General features: G+C 37.5%; 1 protein-coding gene across 2 annotated transcripts in view; it reads right to left on the bottom strand.

Annotated features, from left to right (window-relative positions):
- mkxa (mohawk homeobox a) overlaps positions 1 to 22,543 on the bottom strand; it is a 29,319-nt gene extending 6,776 nt beyond the window's left edge. For both annotated transcript variants that reach the window (XM_016550909.1, XM_016550907.1), the window contains exons 1-5: positions 22,457 to 22,543; positions 21,478 to 21,754; positions 18,604 to 18,763; positions 17,232 to 17,385; positions 11,801 to 12,130 (exon numbers count right to left, since the gene is read on the bottom strand). In XM_016550909.1, coding sequence (XP_016406395.1) covers positions 11,801 to 12,130; positions 17,232 to 17,385; positions 18,604 to 18,763; positions 21,478 to 21,653 — 820 coding nt within the window. In that variant the 5' untranslated portion in view covers positions 21,654 to 21,754; positions 22,457 to 22,543. The remainder of the gene's footprint in view (positions 1 to 11,800; positions 12,131 to 17,231; positions 17,386 to 18,603; positions 18,764 to 21,477; positions 21,755 to 22,456) is intronic.
- Positions 22,544 to 25,391: the final 2,848 nt, after the last annotated feature.

A 25,391-nucleotide genomic window follows, 5' to 3' on the forward strand; every position in this document is an offset into this window, starting at 1 on the left:
ATACACACACACGCACAAAGAAAAACAAGTAGATAGAATAGAAAAAATAGAAAGCTAGTGTTTTTTTTGTTTTTGTTTTTTAAATAAAAAAAGAAGATAAATATAGATAAAGTAGAATTAAAATAGAATAGAAAGTGCTAGAGTTAGAGGGTCAAATAAAGGTAGAACAGATGTTTATTTCAGCCTTAAAAAGTTAAATATATATACATATACAATGCCATATGAAAGAAATACTTTAAATGTCTGAAATATTGTTTGAAAATAAATGCTGTTCTTTTGAACTTTGTATTTATCATATTTCAATTTCATTCTGAAAAAAAATGGATCACCTTTTACACAAAGATATTATGCAGGATAACTGTTTTCAACATTTATAATAATTGGCACCAAAGCAGCATATTAGAATGATTTCTGAAAGATCATGTGACACTGAAAAATGAAACAGATTTAAAAAAAATATATATCATAGTTTTGATCAAATAAATGTAGCCTTGGTCAGGATAAGAGATTTTCAAAAACATTAAAAAAATCTTTAAAAAAAAAAAAAAACGAATCTTTGAACTCTATACAAATGTGCTGATGTCTGTCACTCATGTTGATGTGACGTCTCCAGCAGTGCTAAGGGGGCTTGTCTGCACGGTGAATTAAGCGACCCTCATTTGGAAGCAGACTGTGACTCCGCTCTCTCCCCCAGGGAAACTCTTGCTGAAAATTGGATGCAGACCCACTGCCATTTCCAAATGCTGCTGCCTAAAACATCTAAAACTCAGATTTTTTTAAAACAATGGTTGTGCCAAAGAAATTAGAAATTCTCTATAAATCAAAATGTGCTAGATGTTACTATTTTTCTGGTGTTTTTTAATCCGTTTCTGCAGCGTTCTTTGCTACTGAGCGGGTCTGTTTTGAAATGGCTCTGTTAGCTGTGAGTTGGGGGACTTGTGAGATACTCCATAAAAATGCTGTTAAAGAGGCCTGATGGGTTGAAAATAGACTTGCAGTGAAGACTGAAGCTCATTGGCTTGCTTGCTTCAGCAGAAGCCAGTCAGCTTGTGCTGTGTAGTAAGTTATGTGATTGTTAGCAGATTGAATGTACAGTAAAGAACCTATCAGCCTGCATCTATCTATCTCCACTAGACTTTCATGGCTAAACTAGATATTTTTTACTTACCTTCATATAATTTAAACCTGTATGACTTTTTTTTCCTCTGAAGAAAGCAGATATTTTGAAGAGTGTTTCTATTGTTTTTATTCATATAATGAAAGCCAGTTTGGTCCAAAACAACACTGGACATTATTTTAAACAAACAAGCAAAAAACACTTCTTTCAGAATGTCTACTTTTGCGTTCCATAGAGGAAAGAAAGTCATATATGTTTAAAATTACATGAGGGTGAGTAAATGATGAGAATTCTCTGGTGAATCATTCCTTTAAAGAGACACATCCACAAACACTGGATGATTAAAATCCACTAAGACACAAAACTCCAAGCATTTGTCTCAAACCCTGCTCGTCCTTTAAGCAGAAATAATACTAGACCTTGCAGCCAACCTATTAGAGCGTTATCAGGCCAGTCCTCTCACCCTGAACTGTCAGTACTCAGTAATCACAAGTATCTGGTAGAGATTACTCTCTTAAGAGAGAAAACAAATTCTCATTGACTAACACAGAGAACAAGTGGATCTTTCTGTCCCTGGATTGCAGAAGTTTGCCATAAGAACAAAACTTGAATTCAAGGGTAGCTAATGACTCATACATGTAGAATATAGAATAAAAACTCTACAGGCGGGGTAGAATGGACATTGGCGGCATGGTCGGTTAGGTAAAATATTGCAGACAGGTCTGTTTCCGTGCAAACTCTCAATGAGCACTCACAGCTGAGACAGAATGGCATCATGGTTGGCATGTCAGAGCAGACTGGGGCTGGAAATACACCTCTATCCATCCATTCATTCATTCTTTTGATCATCCATCTATCAGCTGCGTGAAGAGAAGTGACAAATGGAATCTGGGCAAGATGTCATGCCTTTTTGGCTACGGAGCCATGCAGACGAGAATGGAAAAGATGTCAATGTCAATCTGTGGTGGCTGCGCGGGGCACGTACCGCTTCTAGTTGTCAAGAAACATCCCAGCATGTAGAACAAAGAGAAGCAGTTATAGTTCAACAAGATAACCTGCTAAAATGAGTGAACATCAGAGAATAACAGACAATGAATTTGTCCCATTTATAATGCAACAACCGGAGAATTTGGAGAAGTCTGCACTGCTTTCTCAAACCCATGACCATAATCTCTGCCTGCTTTTACTGGGTTATAAAATATCAGTCACATCTTTCACAGTGTTTCAAATAAAGGGTAGGAAAATTGGTTCTGCCCAAAGCAGACAGACATCATCAGTTCTTGGTGTCTTGATTTTTACTCTGGGCGTCCAATGTGTGCTTGAGAAAAATGAACGTTGTTCTTTAATAATGTCACTGAAGGCCTGTGAATGATGTTAAAATGAAGCTGGCACATGTGTCGTCTCTGCTCTGCCAGCTCTACCCTCACTAGCTGTCCAGGATGGCAGCCTCCTCCTCCCCAGTTCAACATCCACTCTATCTCTCGTCTCGCTCTCTTTCTGTCTCTTCTGGTCACTCTCTAGATAAACGGAGTTTGTCTTTTGGTTTGCGTCCATTTTTCTGACTGTTTCCTGCGATCATTTCTGTTCTGTTTCTCTCTTCAACTCGTCTCTGACGTTCACAGTTTTTTTAAACCTAATGCCATGGTTCTTGTTTTCCCATTTCCTTCCCAGTTCATACTTTTGGTTGAGGTTTCATTCACTGTAATGGCCGTCTTTAAACAGCAGCCCTATTACTGACTCCGTTCTTCCATTCTCTCCATTCCATTCACGTTTATCAGTAATCGCTGCACTATAAATATCCATGATATCCTCTGTTTCGGGGTCAGGGTGGTTGGAAGAGGCATGAGGCCCAACAGAGGAATGAAGAATGGTAGTGATTCTTTGCACATGACATTTTCTTGTATTATTTTAAAACTCTCCGTGGTGAAAAACACATCAGTCTGGACACTGTTGGACTTCCTTTCCTCAGCCTTTGAATCACAGCACATTAATCTGTGATGGATCAAACTGCGTCGAGGGTGCTGACATTTTCTGGGCTGTGGATTTGACTGGCGAGCTGAAAGAACAACCAAACAGTGGCAATACTGTATTGGGGTAAACAGGGGAAGCAAGAGAGAGACCAACAGAAAATCATATTTCAGCCTCATGGACACATGGCCACTCATAAAAAATAAAGCTCATCTTAGAAAGATTTTATTTCAAATTTTTAGGATTTCTGTGTACTTGCACAGCAGATGACAAACAATGACGGTCCAATCATGGCCAAGATAAAGCAGCTGCCACTAATGACACTTACGGCCTCAGCATCTGTGTGTGAAATGTGTTAAATCTTCACACAAATCATCACAACACACTCTCTACCAGCCAAATAACAGAACAGTCTGAGTCACAAATTAATTATGGGCATGGGACAAAAATGCAAAAGAGACACAAATGCCCCAGATGTTTTAAATGGGGCGTAAAATTGCTCCTGTAGTAAAATAATCTTTTGTTTTATTGTGTTATGTAACAAACATTATATTTAATACTATGCTATTTTAGGCTGTAGCGATGGATTATAGGTTTAGTGCTTTCACAGACACTGATTATTTTCGTATTCACTGTCTTAAACATAACATTGTTGCATGTGCAGCTATTTTTAGGTGTTTTTTTCATTAAAATCTTTTAAAATACAGAATATAAAGAAAATCACATCACTACTCTGACAGTAGACAGTACAGAGCCACATTTCATCTACCACAGGAACATGACGGAAGTTATTTATTGTGTAATGATATGTATTGTTTTACAGATATTTTTATATTTCATAGTAAATTGATTTCATAACAGGTGTAATTGTTCACATTGATAATTGATTCATTTTAGTATTTAACATAATTGGATGACATGCTGTGTGATTTTGAATAGTTAGCAGTAATTACAGGGGGCAAATATTAAAACTCTTAAAGAGATATGAAAATTCTGTTGTTATTATTCATTCACCCTTATGTCGTTCCAAAACCTGTACGACTTTCTTTATTCGGTTGCACTTTATTTTACAGGATGTGTGCTTATGTGTACTTACAATGTACATACCTAAGAACGTAATGGTGGTATAAGGAAACTACATGGGTTAAGGTTAGGTTTAGGTGTTAGTACCTAGTTACTATTACTCAGCTATTGTAATCACTATAAGTACATAATATGTACATGTGGAACAGGACTGTAAAATTCTGTGGAGCATAAAAGAAAATATTTTGAGAAATCTCTCAGATGATTTCTGTCCATACAATTGAAGTCAATGGTAATCAAATCATATTACAATTTTGAAATGTTGGGCTACCACCATTTTTTGTGCTCCGCAGAAGAAAAAGTCATACAGCTTTGGAACACCATGAGGGTGAGTAAATGAAGACTTTTTTGGGCAAATTTTTGGGCGAACAAGAAAGTTAATTTTTGTTCATGATCAAGGAAACACTCTGGGGGGGGGAAAAACTTAGTGTTAACATGCATATTTTCTCAGAGGAATCCAGTCTTGACCATTTACAAGACTTAGAGGTCATCCATTGGCTTCCTGTTCTGGACGCGGACGAGTGGATCTGCTATTTGCTAATGGCTGGACAAATGATTCTGATCTCTTACCCTATCAGTACCTATAAAAGCCCCACAAACAGACTTCAAGCACGCTATCTAGAGGACATAGCACGCCACTGAGGTATTACAAGACAGTATCTGCACTCTGACGTATGTTAGGAAGAGAGACAGAAGGACAAAGAGAGGGAGAGCGAGAGAGAGAGGCTCATGCTGAAAGCATTTGCCTAAAGTGCTATCAGACGTAGATAAAGCTTCATCTAGAACGCATCACAAACCTTTTTCAGCTCCAATAAAATTCAGTTTTGCTTCAGCTTTAGTGCCATTCCAAAATGGAAAAAACAATTAAAAGCAAGAAACTTCGGAATCATTGCAGATGATTTTGCAGAATGGAAAAGCTTGTTTTGATCTCACATTACAAGTTTGTATGTTTCTTTGCAAGTTAATTCTGCCCAGAGATGAAAACAGAATTGCTTTCGACTGCAACCTCAAGGAAAAAACAGTGATTGAATATAATGTAACAATGTTTGAAAGTGTTTTCTGAACTAAATAATGATTGCAGACTTGATTCAAAAATACATAGTGAATTGAATTGCTATGATCCTTCTAAGATTTGCTCACACGCACATTCTTTCTTTTTACCATACGCTCTTTGATTTCTGTTTTCATTTGTTAATCTATTCTTGTGAAACTGCCTCTTTTTATTTTCCCCCTTGCCACAAAACTTTACTTTCCAAGTTAGACAAATATGCACAGGCCCTGCTGTGCTATTTCTGATGCTCCGATTGTCAGAGTCTCTCAGTTTAACGCCATTAGGTTCTCCACACTCATCTAATAGCCTCCCATTCATTCACTGTTTCTTTCCTCCTGTCTGCTATCTATTCTCACATGTAAGCAGCCAGAGCAGTGTGTGTCTGTTTACACCTCTCCTCCACACAAGCCACCATAATCCACACACACTCACTTTTCAAGTGTGTCTCGGACTATTTGCAATTCATCATGATATATTGCTCTTGAGCTTCAGAACAGTTTATACACCGAACTGTGCCGAGAGACTAAGAATTCAGTTTTTGGAACAAGTTTTGAAATTAATCTTTTATCAAGTTACAAATGGCTCCAAAAACTAAATGATAAAAGATGGATGAAAACTTATCTACCAGTGTCTGGGTACATAGACAATGTTGTATCGTAGAGAGTGTTGTATTGTAATGTTCTTATCGCATTATAGTCCTCCACGTCCGCTGCTCTCTCAAAACTCTGGCAATTTGATAATACCTAGAATATCAAAATCAACTGCGGGCGGCAGATCCTTTTCCTATTTAGCACCCAAACTCTGGAATAATCTACCTAACACTGTTCGGGAGGCAGACACACTCTGTCAGTTTCAATCTAGATTAAAAACCCATCTCTTCAACCTGGTTTACACATAACACACTTACACTTTTCTATTACTCAAATCCGTTAAAGGATTGTTAGGCTGCATTAATTTGGATCTGCTGGTTCGTCTGGCCGGAGGAGAACTGGCCCCCTGACTGAGCCTGGTTTCTCCCAAGGTTTTTTTCTCCATTCTGTCACCGATGGAGTTTTGGTTCCTTGCCGCTGTTGCCTCTGGCTTGCTTAGTTGGGGACACTTAATTTCCAGCGATATCCTGGACTTGATTGCACAGATACTATTTAAACTGAACTGAGCTGGACGATGACATCACTGAATTCAATGATGAACTGCCTTTAACTGAAAATTGAGTGTTTACTATTGTCTTTTTGCATTGACACACTATTTTCCTATTTTGATACTGTAAAGCTGCTTTGACACAATCTGTATTATTAAAAGCGCTATATAAACAAAGGTGACTTGACTTGACTTGTAATAAATTATTCATGCTACTAAGAAAATGCTTACTTGGTCTCCGAGATCCTATTATAAAGCTATTGAGAACACAAAGAATTTCTAATAAAAAATACTAATTAAAAATAAAACAATTGTATAATGATTATTTATTATAATTATGTATTACACTGTAAAAATTAATTTGATAATAAATGTATAAAAGCCATGAAAATACTATTGTTAATGCTATTGTTACTAAAAGTTAGTATTATGAGTACAATGCAATGAGTGCAATCACAAGTAGACGCTTGTCTAGGTCTCTGTATTTGTTCGTATCTCTCATTATAACAAGGAGGAGTTGCATATTTTCTCATCTCAGTTTTTATGTGGCTTTAATTGTGCATTATTCACTATTTTAACTCTCTTTCACAGTACTTCAGCTTTCATCTTCCAATTTCCAGCTCATCTCTCATCTCCCCTTTCTTCCTTTCCTACTCCCGTCCTTCATCTCTCTTTTCTCCACCTTTCACTTCTCTCAACATTCTCTACTCTCTCCCTCTGGTGATGGATGATGAGACTCCATCCTGACAACTGTAACCTAGAGTCTGAAGTAAATCTTAGCCTCAGCCTCCTCTTTCTTAAGGATTGTTCAGTCGTCCCTCCCTGGGAGGGATGGAGTGGGAGAATGGAGAAAACTTCTTCAAGAGAAGGAAATCTTGGTGTTTCTGTGAGTGCGTATGGGTAGTTGACATGAAATACTTTTGGGAAGTTGACAAGTCCTGTGATGTGACATATTATAGTCCATGTAAAACTGTTTAAACAGCATTTTGTTATTATATTTATTATATTGTATTATACAGGACCTAAAATATAGAATTGACCTTATAAATTAATTTATATTTCAACCAATGGTTTTAGTGTTGATTAAAAAAGGCCTTGGGCATGTTATACCTCAACTACACATATTCACAAGTGTGTATGTATGAGAATATTTACTACACTCTAAAATAAAATAAAATAAAAAAATAAAGGTACAAAAGCTGTCACTGGGTCCTTTCAAAAAGCTATACCTTTGCACATAAAGAGTGCACATTCGTACCTTTTTAAAGGGTACAGCTTCAGTGACAGCTGTTGTACCTTTTTTTCTGAGCGTGTAATAAAATCTAATGGTGAAGCTTAATATTACAGTTTTGACGATCGAAATGAAATAGAGATGTTTTCATAAACGTTTTCTGCCATTTGAGATGTGCATAGTAGAGCTGGATCAGTCATTGTCCTGTGGCTCTGTGGTCAGTGAGCAGTCAGATACCATAAATCAGGCAGTTTAGCATGTACTCTTTAAATGCCATATCCCTGTCAGGCTGTTTCTCTCCCCTGCACTGTATGTCACTGTCAAACAACGCTAAAATATGTTAGCCAAAACCTGTTGTGCTTTGAGAGAAAGAGAGACTTTCAAGCTTTTTAATGGCATCAGACTCTCAATGTTTTTATGTACTGTATGTGGTTGGATGTGTAGTACAACTGTGCAAAAACAGCAATAAAAGTGTGCCGTTTATTTCCAGCTGTACACACAGAGGGCTGTCAATCATCTGATGAACAGCAGGCCCTGCACATTAATAATGCCTGAATTTACGTGCTCCCACTCTGTTGCATGTTTAGGCTTGGATGAATTGCCCACCTGCCTTTGATCGTGGTGAGGCAGGCCTGAAATCTGCTCTAATGTTTTTGAGTTGGAGAGATTGTACTTTTCTTTTGGTGGCTTCAGTCCAATGAGTCTGCAGGACTCTTATGAGTGACTGGCACCTATGAGCCCCGGTGGCCTTGTCAAGCCTTTCTGTTTTCATTTAACATATTTCTGCCTCCTGCTTCTGTTTAATGTCCACTGACCTTGAAAAATAAGTATTTTCATGTCGTAAAACACAGGTGACATTCTTGGTTCTGTGAAGAAATATGTCCCACAGTGCACGGCTAACATACATAAAGCACAGCAAAAAGACAGATTGGAAAAAGAAAACCTTACCAACATTTTTTTTTTACCTTTGTCAATTTTTTTTAACTTACATTAATGATCGCAAACATATAAATAACTTCTTCTTTTTATATTTCTGGGCAATGAAGAAGAATTCTTAACAATGGAGAACTGAAATTTTAAACTTTTTAAATTTTAAAGTCTTTACTATCAATTTTGATTAATTGAATGCATCCTTTTTAATAAAAGTGTTAATTTCTTTCCAAATAAATAAATAAAGAAGAAAAATTCTTACTAAACCCTAAACGTTTTGAATGGGTGTAATAGTCAGAAGTACCAAAAACCCTCAAAGTCAGATTTAAGTATTGAGATATATATGACTTTTATCTCATTCATTTCAGTTCACTGAAACATAATATCATAATATATTCATAAACTCCTCAAATGACACATAAGTTACAATAACTGGATCACAAGGATCCTGCTGAAAGCAATATGAGGATAAATAACATGTCGCTCTAGAATAAATGGTGCAGCAGCCAGTTTATGTACCATGTGATGCACTTTCACTTTCAACCAGCCCCTGATCCAACCTGTGAAAATACATCTAAAGCGTTAGACAAAGTTCTGAGAAATATTTTCCTGCATGCTCTCACTTTAGTGCAAACTCCCATCCACTCTGGCAGTGCGGCATATGATCTATATCATACAGGACGGCCCTAAACCCAGTACCACGCATGCAGGGAAAACACTGAGCGAGATTCCTGCCATTAAATATCCCATTAAAGTGCAATTTGACATAAAATCCCTGGCATGTACCCTGGAATTCTCTCACTTCTTGTTTTCAATGAAACTCCCATCAGGGTTCCCGTTGCGTTTTATTTCGTATTTTTCTTACACAATAGCCTCTTTAGTTTTCCATCAGAGGCTTTGATGGCCTGACGGCTCCTTTGCCACGTCTGATCTGTGAAACTTCAAGTGAGGAGAGAGCTCTTTTAGATCCAATTTGTTCCGTTAAGCTACATTTAACCACTGTATTCTGAGATGCCACTTTGGTTTAAAGATGTCTGAGCTAAAACATTAGCATATTTGGCTAACACAGTGCAGAGACAGACAGACAGCTGTTTTTAAAAAAAAACATAGACCATAGATCTAAAATTTCAACCTCACGCCATATTAGTCAGAAACTTGAGGAATATTTGTATGAAAATGTTCTGGAATGTAGAAAGAAAGAAAGTGGAAGGAAAGAGAATAGCAACCCTGTTGAAAAAAAAAAACAGCATATACTGAGCATGTCCTGAGCTGGTTGTAAGCTGGTTATGAGCTGGTCCTGAGCAGGAGCTAGTTGCTTAGGACCAGCTTGGGACCAACTAAGGACCAGCTTAAACCAGCTCAAACCAGCTGTCATGCTTCAAAACATACCTAAGCAGCATATGCTGTTTTTTTCAACAGGGAGGGAAAAAAGAGAGAGTGAAATCTTAGGAGGAAACAGTACAAACCCCTTTTAACCAGCAACAGGATTTAATGACAAATTCAATATCAACGCAAATGTTGCTGTGTGTGATCATGTGTTAAACTTTTCATCTGGCAAATTCTCATCTGCAAACTGACAAGCAGACACTTCATCTACCTGACAAAGCCATCAGAATCCTTAGCCAGGAAATGGTATTTAGCATGAAAGCCGAGAAAAAACACATAACTCATAAATATTCTTTAAGTGTATAACAGTGTTTTGGAAGAACTGATTCAAGCTGAAATAAGCAACAAAGTACACCAAAACTCTTTCCCTCTGTCTGTCTCAGCAGATGTCTACATAAGCAGCCTTGTGTCATATAGAGCACAGGGAATTTAAACACCGGTCCAGAAAGTAGTTAGCAGCAGCTTTTGGGTATGAAGAGAATTCCAGCGTTCTGTTCCTCAGCCCCGAGATAATGCAAACCAGGGGCGTAGCCATCATTTCAGAAGTGAGGGGGACAGAAATGTTATATACAAAATAAAAAAATTAAAAAAATATATATATATAACATTACAATATAACATTTCTGTAATCTATATAACCTACCAGTAAACAGTTTTTGAACAGTAAGATTTTTAATGTTTTATAAAGAAGTCTCTTCTGCTCACCAAGCCTGCATTTATTTGATCCAAAGTACAGCAAAAGCAGTAATGTTGTGAAATATTTTTACTATTTAAAATAACTGCTTTCTATTTGAATATATTTTAAAATGATTGCTGTGATCAAAGCTGAATTTTCAGCATCATTACTCCAGTCTTCAGTGTCACATCCTTCAGAAATCATTATAATATGCCGATTTGCTGCTCAAGAAACTTTTTTATTATTATTATTATTATTATTATTTAAAACAGCGGGGGACGAATTTACGTGATATTAAAAGTGGGGGGGACACGACCTTCGCGTCATCTACGCCCCTGATGCAAACCATGTTTGTCAGTAAGAAATGGCAAAATGAAATGAGAAACAAAGTAAAACAAAGACTGCATGGTGAGATCCCCAAGGCTTGATGTAAGCGAAGAAGTGAAGAGCAAACAATGTTATCAGTTATGAATTCTGTCAAGACAAAGATGCAGTGATCTGACCTGAAGAAACTCTTTCTCGAAGAGAAGAGAGAGCAAACACAAGCGCTCGAAGGCCTTAGTCGCAGACTCAGCATCTCACATAAATTCTTACGACTGATCAATAGATGCTGACATTCTTCCAGATGATGATGAACAGGGCTTAAATAATTGCCAGAACTCTCCTGAAACATATTTGTCATTTTGGAATATCTGAAAGATTTGCGATAACATCACAAACACCTGGAGGACTTAAACAGCACATGGGAGCAAACACAGTTGACTGTGAGGACTGCAGACGCTTCCTACCCGAGAGACTCCGAACCAACGCTGACCTTAAACAGACGAGCTAGAGAGGCCTAAACTTTGGCAGAGCTGAACTTCCATGACCTTAAACGTTTTATCAAAAGTACAAAGCTTAATATAAAAAGCACACATCCTTTGAACTATTGAGCTGCAATATTTTTAACTTACTAGTATTTTCATACTATTAAAAACGTATTTCATAATATTTACAAATGTCAGGTTGAAATGAAATGATTAATAGAACTATGTGTATGTGTAGAATAGAGAAGAGAAAACATATGACCCCTCTGTGACTCTCCTTGTTGTAGAACAAGAAGCCAAAATCATACAGCTGATACTGGGCTGATGAAACAGCTTCAAGATGCCCTTCTTCCTCACAAATAGTGAGAGAGACAGACACAGACAAGGAAAGAATGTAAGACTGGCAGCAGCTCACCAGTTCTGTAGATAAAGTTGGCTTCTGCTTCAGAAGAAGACGGTGACAGCAGGTCTTCATCATACTCATTAGAGCTGAAAGAGCCTGAGTGGTTCCTCCTCCTTGCGTCCATTACGCCGTTGGCCACCATTACATGACGGAGTGAGTCGTTAAGGTAACGGTGCAACAGGCTGCTCTTGTATTTGGGCGGTGACACATAGTCATCAGACAATGAGGCGTCTGCAGCGGCTCGAAGACCCGGACCCACAGCGCCACCTTCCTTCTTGATGACGCTGTGGTACATTGGCTTACTGAACTCCCCGACCTGGGCCCGTGCTGCTGGGTCACCATCTGGATGTGATGCAGAATACATACAAATATGTCAATACACATTTGAGAAGACATTTGCAAAAGAAAAAGTACTGAACTACAAAAAGTCAATATTTTGATCTCCTGCCCTTTACACCATCTCAGCAGGGAGAGACACGGTCACATTTTCATTTAATCCCCCTTCTCTTCTGCATGACCCCTCCGGCACATCGAAAACTCTTGACTGGATTATACTCCTTGAAAACATGGGCCTCCCAACTGCAAGTGAGTGTGTCAGATCAAATTTGGTGATGAGAGACCGATTTCTGCTACAGAGGCTGAATTAAAGAAGATCTGAATCTTTGAGCCTATAGCATGGCATAATTTGAGAAAGTATAAAAACAAAATAAATAAAAAAGTTCAAGACACAGTCCAAGATTATATTTACAGAAGATAAAATACATGTATGCTAAATATGAATTATAAATATTTAAAATATACATGTGATAAACTAAAAGGGAGAAAAAAAAAGAGAAAGTCCAAAAAAAGGAAACATTTTAGTGCTTCAAATAAACTAAATCAAAGCAAAACAAACAAGCAAACAAAAAACAACAGGTGGACAAGAATGAATATACTGCTATTCAAAAGTTTGGTGGTTTGGTGATTTAAAAAAAAAAAGAAATTAAAACTTGTATTCAAATTAAATTAATTAGAAGTGACCGTAAAGACATTTATAATGTTACAATAGATTTCTATGTTAAATGCTGTTCTTTTGAATTTTCTATTAATCAAAGAATTTTGAAAAAAAAAAAAGTATCAGGGTTTCAAAAAAATATTAAGGAGCAACTGTTTTCAACAGTAATAAGAATAAGTAATAAGAAAAGTTTCTTGAACAGTAAATCATCATATTTGAAGGATTTGTGAAAGATCATGTGACCCTGAAGACTGGAATAATGGCTACTGAAAATGTAACTTTGCCATCACAGGAATAAATGACAATTTAGAATAGATTCAAATAGAAAACTATTATTTAAATTGTGATATCATTTCACAGTATTATTATTATTATTATTTTTATTATTATGGATCAAATAAATGCAGCCTTGGTGATCATAAGAGACTTATTTTAAAATAATTAAAAATCTTACCGACCCCAATCTTTTGAAAGTGAACAGGTTTTACTAGGACCAATGGATTGTTTTGACTATATAGATTTATCTACTCTCACACAGTAACAGCTTTTATTCTAGACTGAAGGGTAAATGTGACAACCGTATGATGTCCATTAATCATGGTACGGAGTTGTCTGTTATTTTTGCCAAAATATTACAAACCACAAGGACAAGTGAAGAGATAAAAAAACTTTTGTAGAACTGCAAATGATAAATCGCCTGATTTCATTCTGCTTTTTGGTAACAAAACCAATAAAAGTATTAACTTTCTCATCAACAGGGGAAAAAAACTCTTCGGACATTCCAATGTCATATCTCAGCCTTGGAGAGAGTGTGTTCAGTTGATCTTTCCTTTCCGTTGATCATTCTGTAAAAACACCCAATCATTCATCTCTTATTATTTGCTTAGCCACCTGTAGTCCCATCAGTGATTCATTAAAGAACATAAATAAGAGACACTGACATGTTTTATTGTGAGACTTTGTTTGTTCATTTTTGAAGGAAAACTATCAGGGGCATTAATGTTGTTTGCAATACGACAGAAGGGATGGTCCAAAATGTTTCCTCCCTGTTGACATTGCCACTAATGTCACAATTCCAAGGAAGTTAATACTTTTGTTGCAGAATACAATTAGAACATTTAGCACTTGCAGTTCCACCATTGTTATTTATCTCTTGACTTGTCCTTGTGGTCTTCAGAACATTTTGCCACATGTATATAATCATCGACTTAAATTTTCATGTTCCTTTGAATCACCAATTTCATTTTTAACTAGGTGTGTGGATTCCTTGTTGATTTTGATTTACTGAAGATCAATGGCCCAAATTACTTTTTTTTTCAGCATAGCAGAGCCACATTGCTCACAAAAAGTCAACTTTTTTTTAGTCAAGATTGTTTTAGTGCACCCGTATTGTGTACTACCTTGACAACCATTCCATAATGTAGGAAACAAAGGTAAACACTGGAGTTCACACAAATGCAATATTTCCTAGGATAAGGGGTTAGGATTGCGTGAGTGAATGCCTCCTAAGTGAGCTAGGATTTCACTGCAAGGTTCTATCTTGACTCAAATGTGTGAAGAGTGTGTCTGAAGCTCAGATCTTCTGTAGCACATAATTACTGAGCTCAGACACGGGAATGACAGACCTGATGAAACGTCTGTGCAACAAAATGTTCCCTCTAAACAGCTAGACATTTCATATGCATAGTAAACAACTTGTATGATGTTACATGATGTTCTGTATAATCATGGCTCACAATATTTTGGTGAATCTCACAGAAAACAGGTCACAAAATCAACCCCAACATCAGAAGAAATAAACATAAAAAGCATATTTTTTTATGGTACGGCACTCTTTTACATCTAAACAGTTCTCCCCTCTTTCTTTAAATATAAATAAAGCAGTACAACATTGAATATTGGGGGTCAATGAGGTTATTTATCATTTAACATGACGCAATGAATTTTTTTTCATGTTTATTATTTACTCAAACATGTCAATATAATCTTTCTCTGCTTTTCTCTATGTGTGCTCTGAACAAGAGCTAATACAAAAATGTAGAGAAAGACATATTTTCCTCTGGAAATGTTTAAAAAGTGAATTTTCTATAGATTTTTTAAAAGAGAAAAGGTTTAGCGCATCAAAAACTTTACCCATACCAACATAAATATATAGTTCAGTCATGAAACTCTAGATGGCGCATTCTGACGGGGTGTTAACGTAACTGATGATATTCAGAGAGTTAAACGACTTGGCACAAGCTGATTGGTTCATGCTGCATATGCAGCCAATGGACCATGCTAAAATGTTCCGAGAGTTGTCATGATTGAACTAGTTATCAATACACTTCCGGAAGTGTTGATACAATCATTTTTCATTTTAAGTTCTGCGCATAAATTCTATGGCAGGTTTAGATTTGATAATGAGGGAATTTGAGGTCAAAGGATATGCTAGCTGCTGACACAGTTTCTGTGCCATTCTCCACTGTAAGAAAAGAAGGAAGTTATTTGTAGGATAAGACAGATGTGAGAGGTACGGACTGGGCATTCCTCTTTTAACCACAGAGTGTGTGTCCTCATCCAAGATATCTAATCATCTAATACAGAGTGTGTGTGTTTGGAGGTCACTGTTAAGCACAGGGGGATGTGTGCGGATGCTTATGCTAAGCGATGTGGCCAACAAACATGCAGTCTGTCAGACAGCTAGCAACATCACTTCAGTTGTAACGCCTTAGTGTGTGAATTAGAGAGAGAAAGAGAGAAGGAAAAGAGAGAACTTTAGATAGTTACCTAGGATGTTTTTGTGTTTGTGCATGTAAGCACAAGATTGTGTGCGAGTGTTTGTGGTTGAGTCCTGATGCCCCATTGCGGTGTGTTAATCACAGCGTGCATGACTGTCTGTAAGCCTACGCGTCTGTCCAGTTAACTTAAACACAGAGGAGGATGCACACATGAGCGCTGCACTCGACATACCCTGACCCTGATTTATGGCTTGGCTGCTATACGATGCTATAAAAATGTTTGGAGTGTTGCACTGACTGCATTGTAATAAAACATCCGCGTTTAAGCGTCTTGTCTGGTCTGTTTCAGCTACATGCTGTATAAAACCCCAGTTTCTTATAAATACCACAACACTTCATACCACACAAATTTAGCACCAGGATAGATGAATTTGTTTGTGCTTGTTTGTTTTAAAGAGCAGTATTAATTGCACGGTGTGTGTGTGTGTGTATACTTAAATCAGTGATGAACAGTGTTTATTGCAATATCTGTGCAACACATGATGTACATGTCTGACTACATATGCACCTTCTCAAAGGGATAGTTTACTAGCTTACTACTCACCCTCACCTCACCCTTTTGTTTCAAAAAAAAAAAAAAAGAAGAAGAAATATCATTACTGTTATTTATCTCTTGACTTGTCCTTGTTGTTTTCAGCACATCTTTTGTCTTGTATGTCTTCAGTAAAACATAGATAATCAACTGAAACTCTCAAGTGCTATTGAGTCAGAAACTGACTTGAGAAAGAAGATATTTTGAAGAATGTTGTATCAGTTTTTGTCCATACAATGAAAGACAGTTGGGTCCAGAACAATATTTGACCCAATTGACTTTTATTTTATGGACCAAAAACCCCACAAGATTCTCCTTTTTTTTGTGTTCGACAGATGAAAGAAAGTCATAGAGATTAGTAAATCATGATAGGATTCTAATTTTTGGGTGAACTATTCCTTTAGGTGTATGTGTGTGTGTGTGTGTGTGTGTTTCATCCTGGACCATAACAACCACAAACATTGGGGATGACACATTCTCCCCCAATTTTCTTATTGGTGCTTGATCAATATGCTTTTTTAAATGACCGACGGTTAAACTTTACATTGGTAAAATAGTTCACCCAAAAATGAAAATTATTTAATCATTTAATCACCCTCAATGACTGACTTTCTTCTGATGAACACAAAATAAGATATTTTGAAGAATGTTGCAACTGTTTTTGTTCATACAATAAAAGACAGTGGAGTCCAAACCAACATTAGACCCTACTGCCTTTTATTGTATAGAGCCAAAAAACAGAGACATTTTTAAGAGATCCTCTTTGGTGTTCAATAGAAGAAAGAAAATAATAACAGGTCGGAATTAAATGACAGTGCGTAAATCATGACAGGATTTTTATTTTTGGGTGAACTATTCCTTTAAGTGTGCATCTCATCCAGGACTATAATCACCACATGATACATTCCCTCCAAGTTTCTCATTAGTATTTAATCAATATGAGTTTTTCAATGACAGAGTGTTAAACTTCATATTTGGTCCCCAACATTGTTCAATATTAAATATCCTTGGTTTAAGTGTCACATTCAGCCTTGGCACTTCTGTGAATGTGTGTTTTTGGTAAGTATCCATAAGCACTGTAAGAATAATTAGGCTCAGTTGTGTGATTGTGTGTGCGAGCTTGAGAGAGTGTCGTACCATCAGAGCAGGAGTCATGGCTGCTGACACTCAGTCTTTCCGCGTTGCCCTGGACGTATTTGTTGTAGAGTTTGATCCTAAGGGCCCAACTCAAATCAGGCTGCCTAACTGTGTTCTTCAGCCGCCGTCGAGCATTTGCAAACCAGTTAGACACCTGAGAAAAGAGGGAGGGTGTTGGAATGGTACTCAGGAAAGTCTGACCAATAAATCAAAGGAATTATAAATGCTTAAAAAAGACCCAAAAGTTCAGTTTAACCTGTATCTTTTATTGATTCAGTTTTTCTCTCCTACTGTCTTCCATACCTAGATGTGTTTTTGGACTAAAAGACCCATACACTGCTTTATTTATCGGAACACTATGAAAACTATTAAAAATAGCAGGCTGATGCCACACACAGATATCCCAGGGACACTGTGAATGTAACATAACATTAAGTCTTCTTCAACTGAGATGATGACGACCTGGGTGCTTATTCTGGCCTCTGCCACTCTCACCTAATAATATTCCTTTTCCTCTACCCGACGTCTGTCTTTTTGCAATAAAAACAATATTTAACCCAGCCTTCTCCATTTCACAGAGACCAGAGACCATTAGATGTCACACTAGGAAAACTTTTCATGCCTGATACACTTCAAGCCACTTATGCAGGCATTGTGCTTTAAAAATGTTATTCAAGCCCTGAGTTTCCTGACCTCTGCTTTATATAAAGTTCTCAAAGGTACACTTTAAACAGGTCAACGGAGGCCAGTTTTTGAAGGAAGCATTGAGTATCGTAGCACGTGGTAGCAAAGCACTCTAGCAATGAGAAAAGTCCAGGTGTATCTTAGGTACTAAAGTCTGGGGATGTTCAAGATTTGTTCAGTCACGTAAGATGATTTATTCACTGAAATTGAGCATAGGTTTTGTGTTTGTAAGTCTTTTTTTCCCATATTGCAGTGCAGTCTGCTCACATTTTTTAATAAATGGGTCCTTTTCATGAATATTAGAACCAGATTAAATTTGTAGGGTCATCCAGAATAGCATATTCAGGCTGGGCCAATTCTTAACAAATTTAGAGAACATGTTTATGTCTTCATGTATATACAGAGACACAGACTGAGACAGATATGTACACACAAACCAACGCTCAGCATGGACTGGAAAACACATATGAAGAGTTAAACACAGGCCAGAATGTCTCTGAATTTTTAGATATAGAAAAAAGAAAGCCTTCACTAGAGCAAATGTGAGTTGGTTGCAACTTGTGTTTGGAATGAACACCTGCATTTTCATCTCAGTGTAAAAGAAAACTGTCATTTTAATAATCCTTCTGTCAAGAACTAGTAGCTCTTGGTAACACGTGTATGGAAAAGTTGTGGGAAATGAACTTACCTGCACAAGTGTCATTTGTGAGCCAAGCGCAAGAAGGATTTTCTCTGTTTTAGTTGGGTACGGATTGTCCCGGTGTTTGTAGAGCCACTGTTTCAAAGGCCGGGCCATGTCTTGCAGAGCTTGCCGTTTATGCCGTACCTTTCCTGGGTTCTGACGAGACCTGTGGAGAAAAACAAGCCGACACAAACCACATAAATCTCATGACAATTACACAAGATTTAAGAATGGGCACTTGCATGGAGAAATCCAAAGGATTGATTTATTACATATTTTCCACAGAGAGAAACTTATTTTTAATTCTTTTGGGGGTGCCTTCTGTTTTATTGCTAGGAAATGTCAGGAAACTAATCAACACTATATAACAATGTAAATTAGTAACAGAAAAATTTTAAGTTTATTATTATTAGTGGTAACATCATCATCAATATAAAATAACAACCAACTTTTTCTAAAAGTGACATGCAGTGACCAGTGACCTCGAGGTAAACGTTTACAACTTTTACATGTTGAAAATTGAAATTGAAAATACAATCGATATTTAGAGAAAAACATGTAAACATGTTAGGTTCAATTTTAAGAGATGTAAGGGTTAAATATTCTTACATGAGAGCCTAATTAACACTCATGCCCTGTAAAACCAGCATCATGCTATAATTAACTCTCCCAGTGAGGGTACACAAGATTTAAGAATGGGCACTTGCGTGGAGAAATTCCATAGGATTGATTTATTACATATTTTCCACAGAGAGAAACTTATTTTTAATTCTTTTGGGGGTGCCTTCTGTTTTATTGCTAGGAAATGTCAGGAAAATAATCAACACTATATAACAATGTAAATTAGTAACAGAAAAATTTTAAGTTTATTATTATTAGTGGTAACATCATCATCAATATAAAATAACAACCAACTTTTTCTAAAAGTGACATGCAGTGACCAGTGACCTCGAGGTAAACGTTTACAACTTTTACATGTTGAAAATTGAAATTGAAAATACAATCGATATTTAGAGAAAAACATGTAAACATGTTAGGTTCAATTTTAAGAGATGTAAGGGTTAAATATTCTTACATGAGATCCTAATCAACACTCATGCTTTGTGAAACCAGCATCATGCTATAATTAACTCTCCCAAATGAGGGATTTTCATTCAAAATCAGTTCACAGTCCAGCTGCAAAAAACACTGTGCACAAGAATAATTGCATGTGATCCAACATCTGCACAATGACACATGCTATGTACTGTGTCCATTGAAAAGATTGAAAAAGAAAAATCTCTAGACTTTATAGGTACTGAGATGTAAGATGGTTTGCCACAGTCACTTTTATTCTAAATTCATGTTAAGTATCACACTTAAAAATAAAGGTTCTTTAATGGTTCCTCTTTTATCAAGACCTCTGTTTCAATATAGCTAGGTTCTCCAAAGTACTAAAGAACAAAAAAATGTGGAACTTTAAAATGTTCTCCTTTATAGCATCAGCCCGTAAGTCAGCTTTTTTTCTAATTGGAACCTTTGTTTTCAAGAGAGGACAGAAGCTGGACATTTAAACCTGTAGATGTCAGTATATCACCTTGTTATCTTCCAAATACCTGACTGCACATTTAACATATTTTTCCCAACGCTCCGAGGTTCATGTTCCGCAAATATGTTCCTTGTAACCCAGAACTGTATTAACAACCTAAAGAAGTTTTCCCTCCCTGTTCTCGATATTGGCGACACACACCTCTGTATTTATATTAATAATTTTCATTAGCAGTGATATTCCCTTTGAGGCGAGCAGCGCGGCTATTGTTATCCTATTGGCTCCGCTTACACGCGCAAACGGACCTCCAGTAAGCGCGAGCCAGACGCACCCGCAGCGGAGGATGTTTACACAAGTTTTTCACAAGACATCACTTTTAGGTTCGGTGTTGCTCGCAGTCGTATAATGAAGCACTGTGTTGTCTGCAAATAAAAAACAGGTTGGGGTAAACAGCTTGGGGCGGTGAGGCTGAACGCGCTGGGTTCGGAGGGCAAATAAGGGATGACATGGTTTCTTCTTGCGCCCTACAAAAATATTCGTGATTGACTGGACCACACATACAGTTGAAGGAAATGTTTATTTATTAGAAACAGACCTGGACGTGTTTTAAATTTGCTACCGAACACGAATGACCTCATGTACCCGAACGACAAGCCCCTGCTAATTCAGCACCATCGACAGCGACTTAATTGAATTGTGAATATTAATTTCTTGCAATTCTCTTTTTGAAACCTCAACGTATCCTAGATAAGAAGGCGAACAGGCTGTGAATTCAAACCATATGCTCTAACCACAACTGAGCGCAAATCTATGGAAAGAAAACACAAAGACTATGAAAAGTCAAACAGTTGGACGTGACACTGCTTTTCACCGTTGGCTCTGAAATTGAACAACTTGATGTTTATCTTAAATAAGGTTCTCCGTGCTGTCTCGCGGTTAAAAGCATTAACAGCGTTAAAATGAACACAGCTATCATTATATGCGGATTCCGTTTTTGTTCTGCAAAGTATCTAATCAGAATAATTATTCCGTCATGAAAAATAAATGATGTGCAAAGCAGTTGTCATCAATTGTGAAAAAACGCATCCTTTAAAACTTTAAAATGTGACAACCTGCAGTGATAAATACGTTCTATTTTTAGGCCATTTCGAGTGAGTTTACTGATGAAGAAAATCGAGTTAAATTTATGGAAACAAATATTTCACTTGAAATATGATAGAAGTATTTTACAGTAGCCTACATCTGCTTTATTTTTGGGGTATTATACATTTATTTATTTATTTTTTACGTAGGAAACATGTCAATGAACCTGCAGTACATTTTTACAAAAGACCCTGAAGTTTCTGACATACCCGGATCTCCTGTGCCGGATAGCGGAGCTGTCTTTGATGACTGGGCTGCTGGCGAGCAGGTCCGGATGCTGTCCATCTATCGCCTCTAAATAATTTCGACTGCTTCTTTCCACTTCATTTGCCTTCTCCTCGAATAAAACCTGGCTGCTTAACTTATTAAACACAATTGTGTTCATCTTTGGTATATTAGTCCTTCTTTCCCCCTGTGTCCGCTGAAAGCGCCTTGGCCGCCGTGGGGATGTCCTACTCAACGGAGCCGCTGCGCCTTGTCAAAATCCTGTGAAACAGAAAAAGATGATAGACCTTTTTGTGTTCACTATATCGGTGAGTTCTCCCAAGACATACTTTCCAGAAAAACTTCATTTTCAGTAGGTAAAGACGGTTTTAATGTCAATGTAAAAAATGCGTAAAGAAGATCATTTCAGTCAAAACAAAACACTTAGAACTCATTAAGCACGTGAGTCTGAGTGGACGCGAGTGAGGAATATTTGAGGGAACTGATGACTGATTTGTTTGAAACTTCTACAGCAGCTTATTCATGCAAACTTGCAAAACATCAAGTATTCAAAATGAATGATGCGTATTTGACACAGGGAGGTCTATAATCCCGGTCAGTAACACACAAATAGCCTATTTCATAAGACTAGAACAGAACGTGTATAGATTTTACATGTAACGTTAGCTAGAAAAAACCTGCTTTATCATCTACTTCTTTTGATTTGACATTTTTTTAACCGTACTTATCTATTTTTACATAATTATTTAGGCCTACATTCTTATGAGAGAGAAACAAATATTTATGAAAAAAAAGTTAACATTCGGGGACCTTCCATAGAGCGCGATGGAAATGAACCAAAAACTGTGACATCCCTGTCATATAGTTTAATGAATGTGACGCGACGCGACACGACTTACTGAGGGAAAATATTTAGAAGTCATATCTGAAAACAGTTGTAAAATGTAGGCTGAATGAACGTACCTGAACGTAACCCCTTTTGCGTCTTTCTGTAAAGTGTAATCCAGTTTCCAGTTTCCCATTCCTCTCTCACATGTTCTCCGCTCTAAGATCCTGTGCGCAAACCATACGAACCGCTTTCGCCTCTGTGCTTTATTCAGGCGCGCCCGGGAACATGAATACACGAGTCGTCTCGTGTTTCCCAGCTAAGCGGCTCAGACGGCGAACATACAGTAATTGTTTTATGCCGGTTTCGCCGGCCTGCAGGGGGAGGCTACCGGGAGACATCCAGTGCAACAGAGTATTCCTTGTGTGGGGTTCACGTCTGGAACGTGTCCATCACCCGACTGCATGAGAGTTGTATCCTATAGAGTTACTAAAATCAGCCAGAGTTCGTGTCATTGGACGCAGTTTATCAGAAGCAGCTTCACCTGAGTCTGATGTGCAAAACAGTCACAATTTTGACAAATGAATGGATAAATTGCAGTCAAGTGGGGAAATAAGTCATTTAGATTTAGGCGTGAGGAGAAGAGACTAATATACTAATGTTAAGAAGCACAATGACATACATTTATTATAGACGTGTAACAGAATTTATTATTTTTTTTATTTGTCTGTAACTCAGTGTTATTTTGATATAGGTTAGGCTACTATATGTTATACTGATTCTTACTTTACTTTTACTTTACTTTTAGTCATTTAGCAGACGCTTTTATCCAAAGCGACTTACAAATAAGAAAAAGTAATTAAAACTAAAACTCTATAAATACTATATATATATACACAGTCATAAGTCATAATAATTCAATTGATTCCATATTAGCATACACATTAGTTTATAAACCCACTACTTAGGCTACATAAAATAAGTAAATTAATGTCAAGTAACATCCCGTTACATATAGGCTACCCCACTAAAATAAAATACGTTTTTGCTATATGGGCCCTGATAAAGATACTTATCTGTTCTAGATATCGTGATTGGTTATAGTCAAAATACGTGTTCTGACTATCTTAATGTAATCCTAACAATATATTTGGTTTCCCTGTAATAACGTGAGACCTTGCGGAAGTTTGGGTTCCTCTCGTTCACCAAGAACGCTTACCGCTCGAGGACAGAAAATCCCTCGAGACCTCATTTTTATTGTCTTAACATTTTGAGAGCGGAATCACTTCATTGAACAACCTAATTCTTTTCCAAACATGGTTACCGAGGTCTACAATTACTTCTATTCCAGTTCGCTTAAGAACCTCTATAAACCAATATATAAACAAATGAATTATATCAACGCCATGTGCGATGCTTTATCGGGAGACGTAGCGTGCTGAGGAAACGCTGCTCGCGTGAGTTCGCTCGCGAGCATCGATGTGATTCTGATACCCTCTCATTTTCCCAAATTACACGATTTACGCGTCGTACTGGATGCCATTGACTGTGTCTTTCGGGTTTATCCAGGGTAGTGTTTGGAGGTGAAGTGACTAAACTCGGAGGCACATGTGCGCTCCTTAAGCCCCGTATAATTGGCGTGTTCCTTTTATTTGGGTGTATTTTTACCTATTTAATGAACAAACACTCCCGGACATCAGCCGGGTGACTCAATCCCCTCGTGAAGGCAGTTCAAGGAGAGAAAAAGACAGTGCTGCTCGACCACTGGAATGATGTCTTTTCTCTTACCGTCTCTTGTCTACCAGGAGCTTACCACATGTAGGTGCCCACAGGTTTACTCTAACAGTAGCATCTCCAGGGTAACCACATGCCCCTGGCCAGGTAGTCACATTACTTTGTGGTGTACTTCATTTTGTGGGATGCCCACTGCTGTGGTGTGGTCAGAGGGAGAGATAATGTGCGCTGTGAAGCCTTGCTGAAAGTGTAATGACCCTTAAATGCACTTCACCAGTAAACTGCCCTGGTGCTTTGGGTGTCTGCCAGACCAAGTGTCTTATTTAAGATCTAGTCAGGTTTATTTGTACCAAGTTGTCGCAAGGGAGCTCCATGGGTCATCAGTGGGCAAGGAAAAACTCGGGAGAGAACCGAAGAGCTTTTGTGTTTGTCCTTGGAAAAGACCTGCAGATGGTATCTCTAACTACCTATACTTTGACAGCAAACTCTTAAAAATAAAGGTTCTTTATTGGCATTAATGGTTCTAGAAACACCCACCTTTTAACATCCATGGAACCTTTCCTTTGCACAAAACATTCTATTTATAGAAAAAAAGGTTCTGGATTAAAACGTTGAAAAAAAGAAAAAAATGGTTCTTTTAAGAACTGTTCATTGTACGGTTCTTTGCGGAACCCAAAATTGTTCTACTCTGGAATCGCTGCGAAACCCCCTTTTGGAACCTTTATTTTAAAGTTAAAGAGGCAGGTTGGCTTGCAAAGAAAAAATCTGACAGAAAATCTTTTACTAAACCTGTGAGCAATGAACCCAAGTGTTCTTCATTACGGTTTTATTTCCTTTTCTGCTGGAGCAACATATTTGTGTTTTATTCTCCGATTTACCGCAACAGCATCTGCATAAAACAACAATTAAGTGTTTATGAAGAACAAACCCAAACCACACTTACAGCATAGACACAAGTTTGATGGCAAACTAAGATGTTTTATTCAACTAAATGCCACACCGCTGGAGCTTTCAGGATGTGTTAGGGCTAGACGAAATCCAACCATGTTTCTCACTGTTTCCAACATGGCGAACCGAAGAGTAATGGAACTGCTCTAAATTAAACGCAGTAGTTCTTTTGCCGTAGTTGTAATTTCCTGACATTACCTCGGTTGTCAACATGTCTTCTCATTAAAATCTCAAATCCCTTTTGTGGTATCATTAATACAGTCTGTCCCTCATTTAAACCAGCATTTTCACACCGGCCACGAGCCTTAAATAGGAGCTGAACAGCCACTGAAGGTACTGTTGGGGCCACTTAAAGAAAGCCACAGACAAGATTTGTTAAAATCCTTGGGC

This window comes from Sinocyclocheilus rhinocerous, unplaced genomic scaffold (genome assembly GCF_001515625.1).
Source record: "Sinocyclocheilus rhinocerous isolate Xijiao unplaced genomic scaffold, SAMN03320098_v1.1 scaffold735, whole genome shotgun sequence".
Lineage (NCBI taxonomy): Eukaryota > Metazoa > Chordata > Actinopteri > Cypriniformes > Cyprinidae > Sinocyclocheilus > Sinocyclocheilus rhinocerous.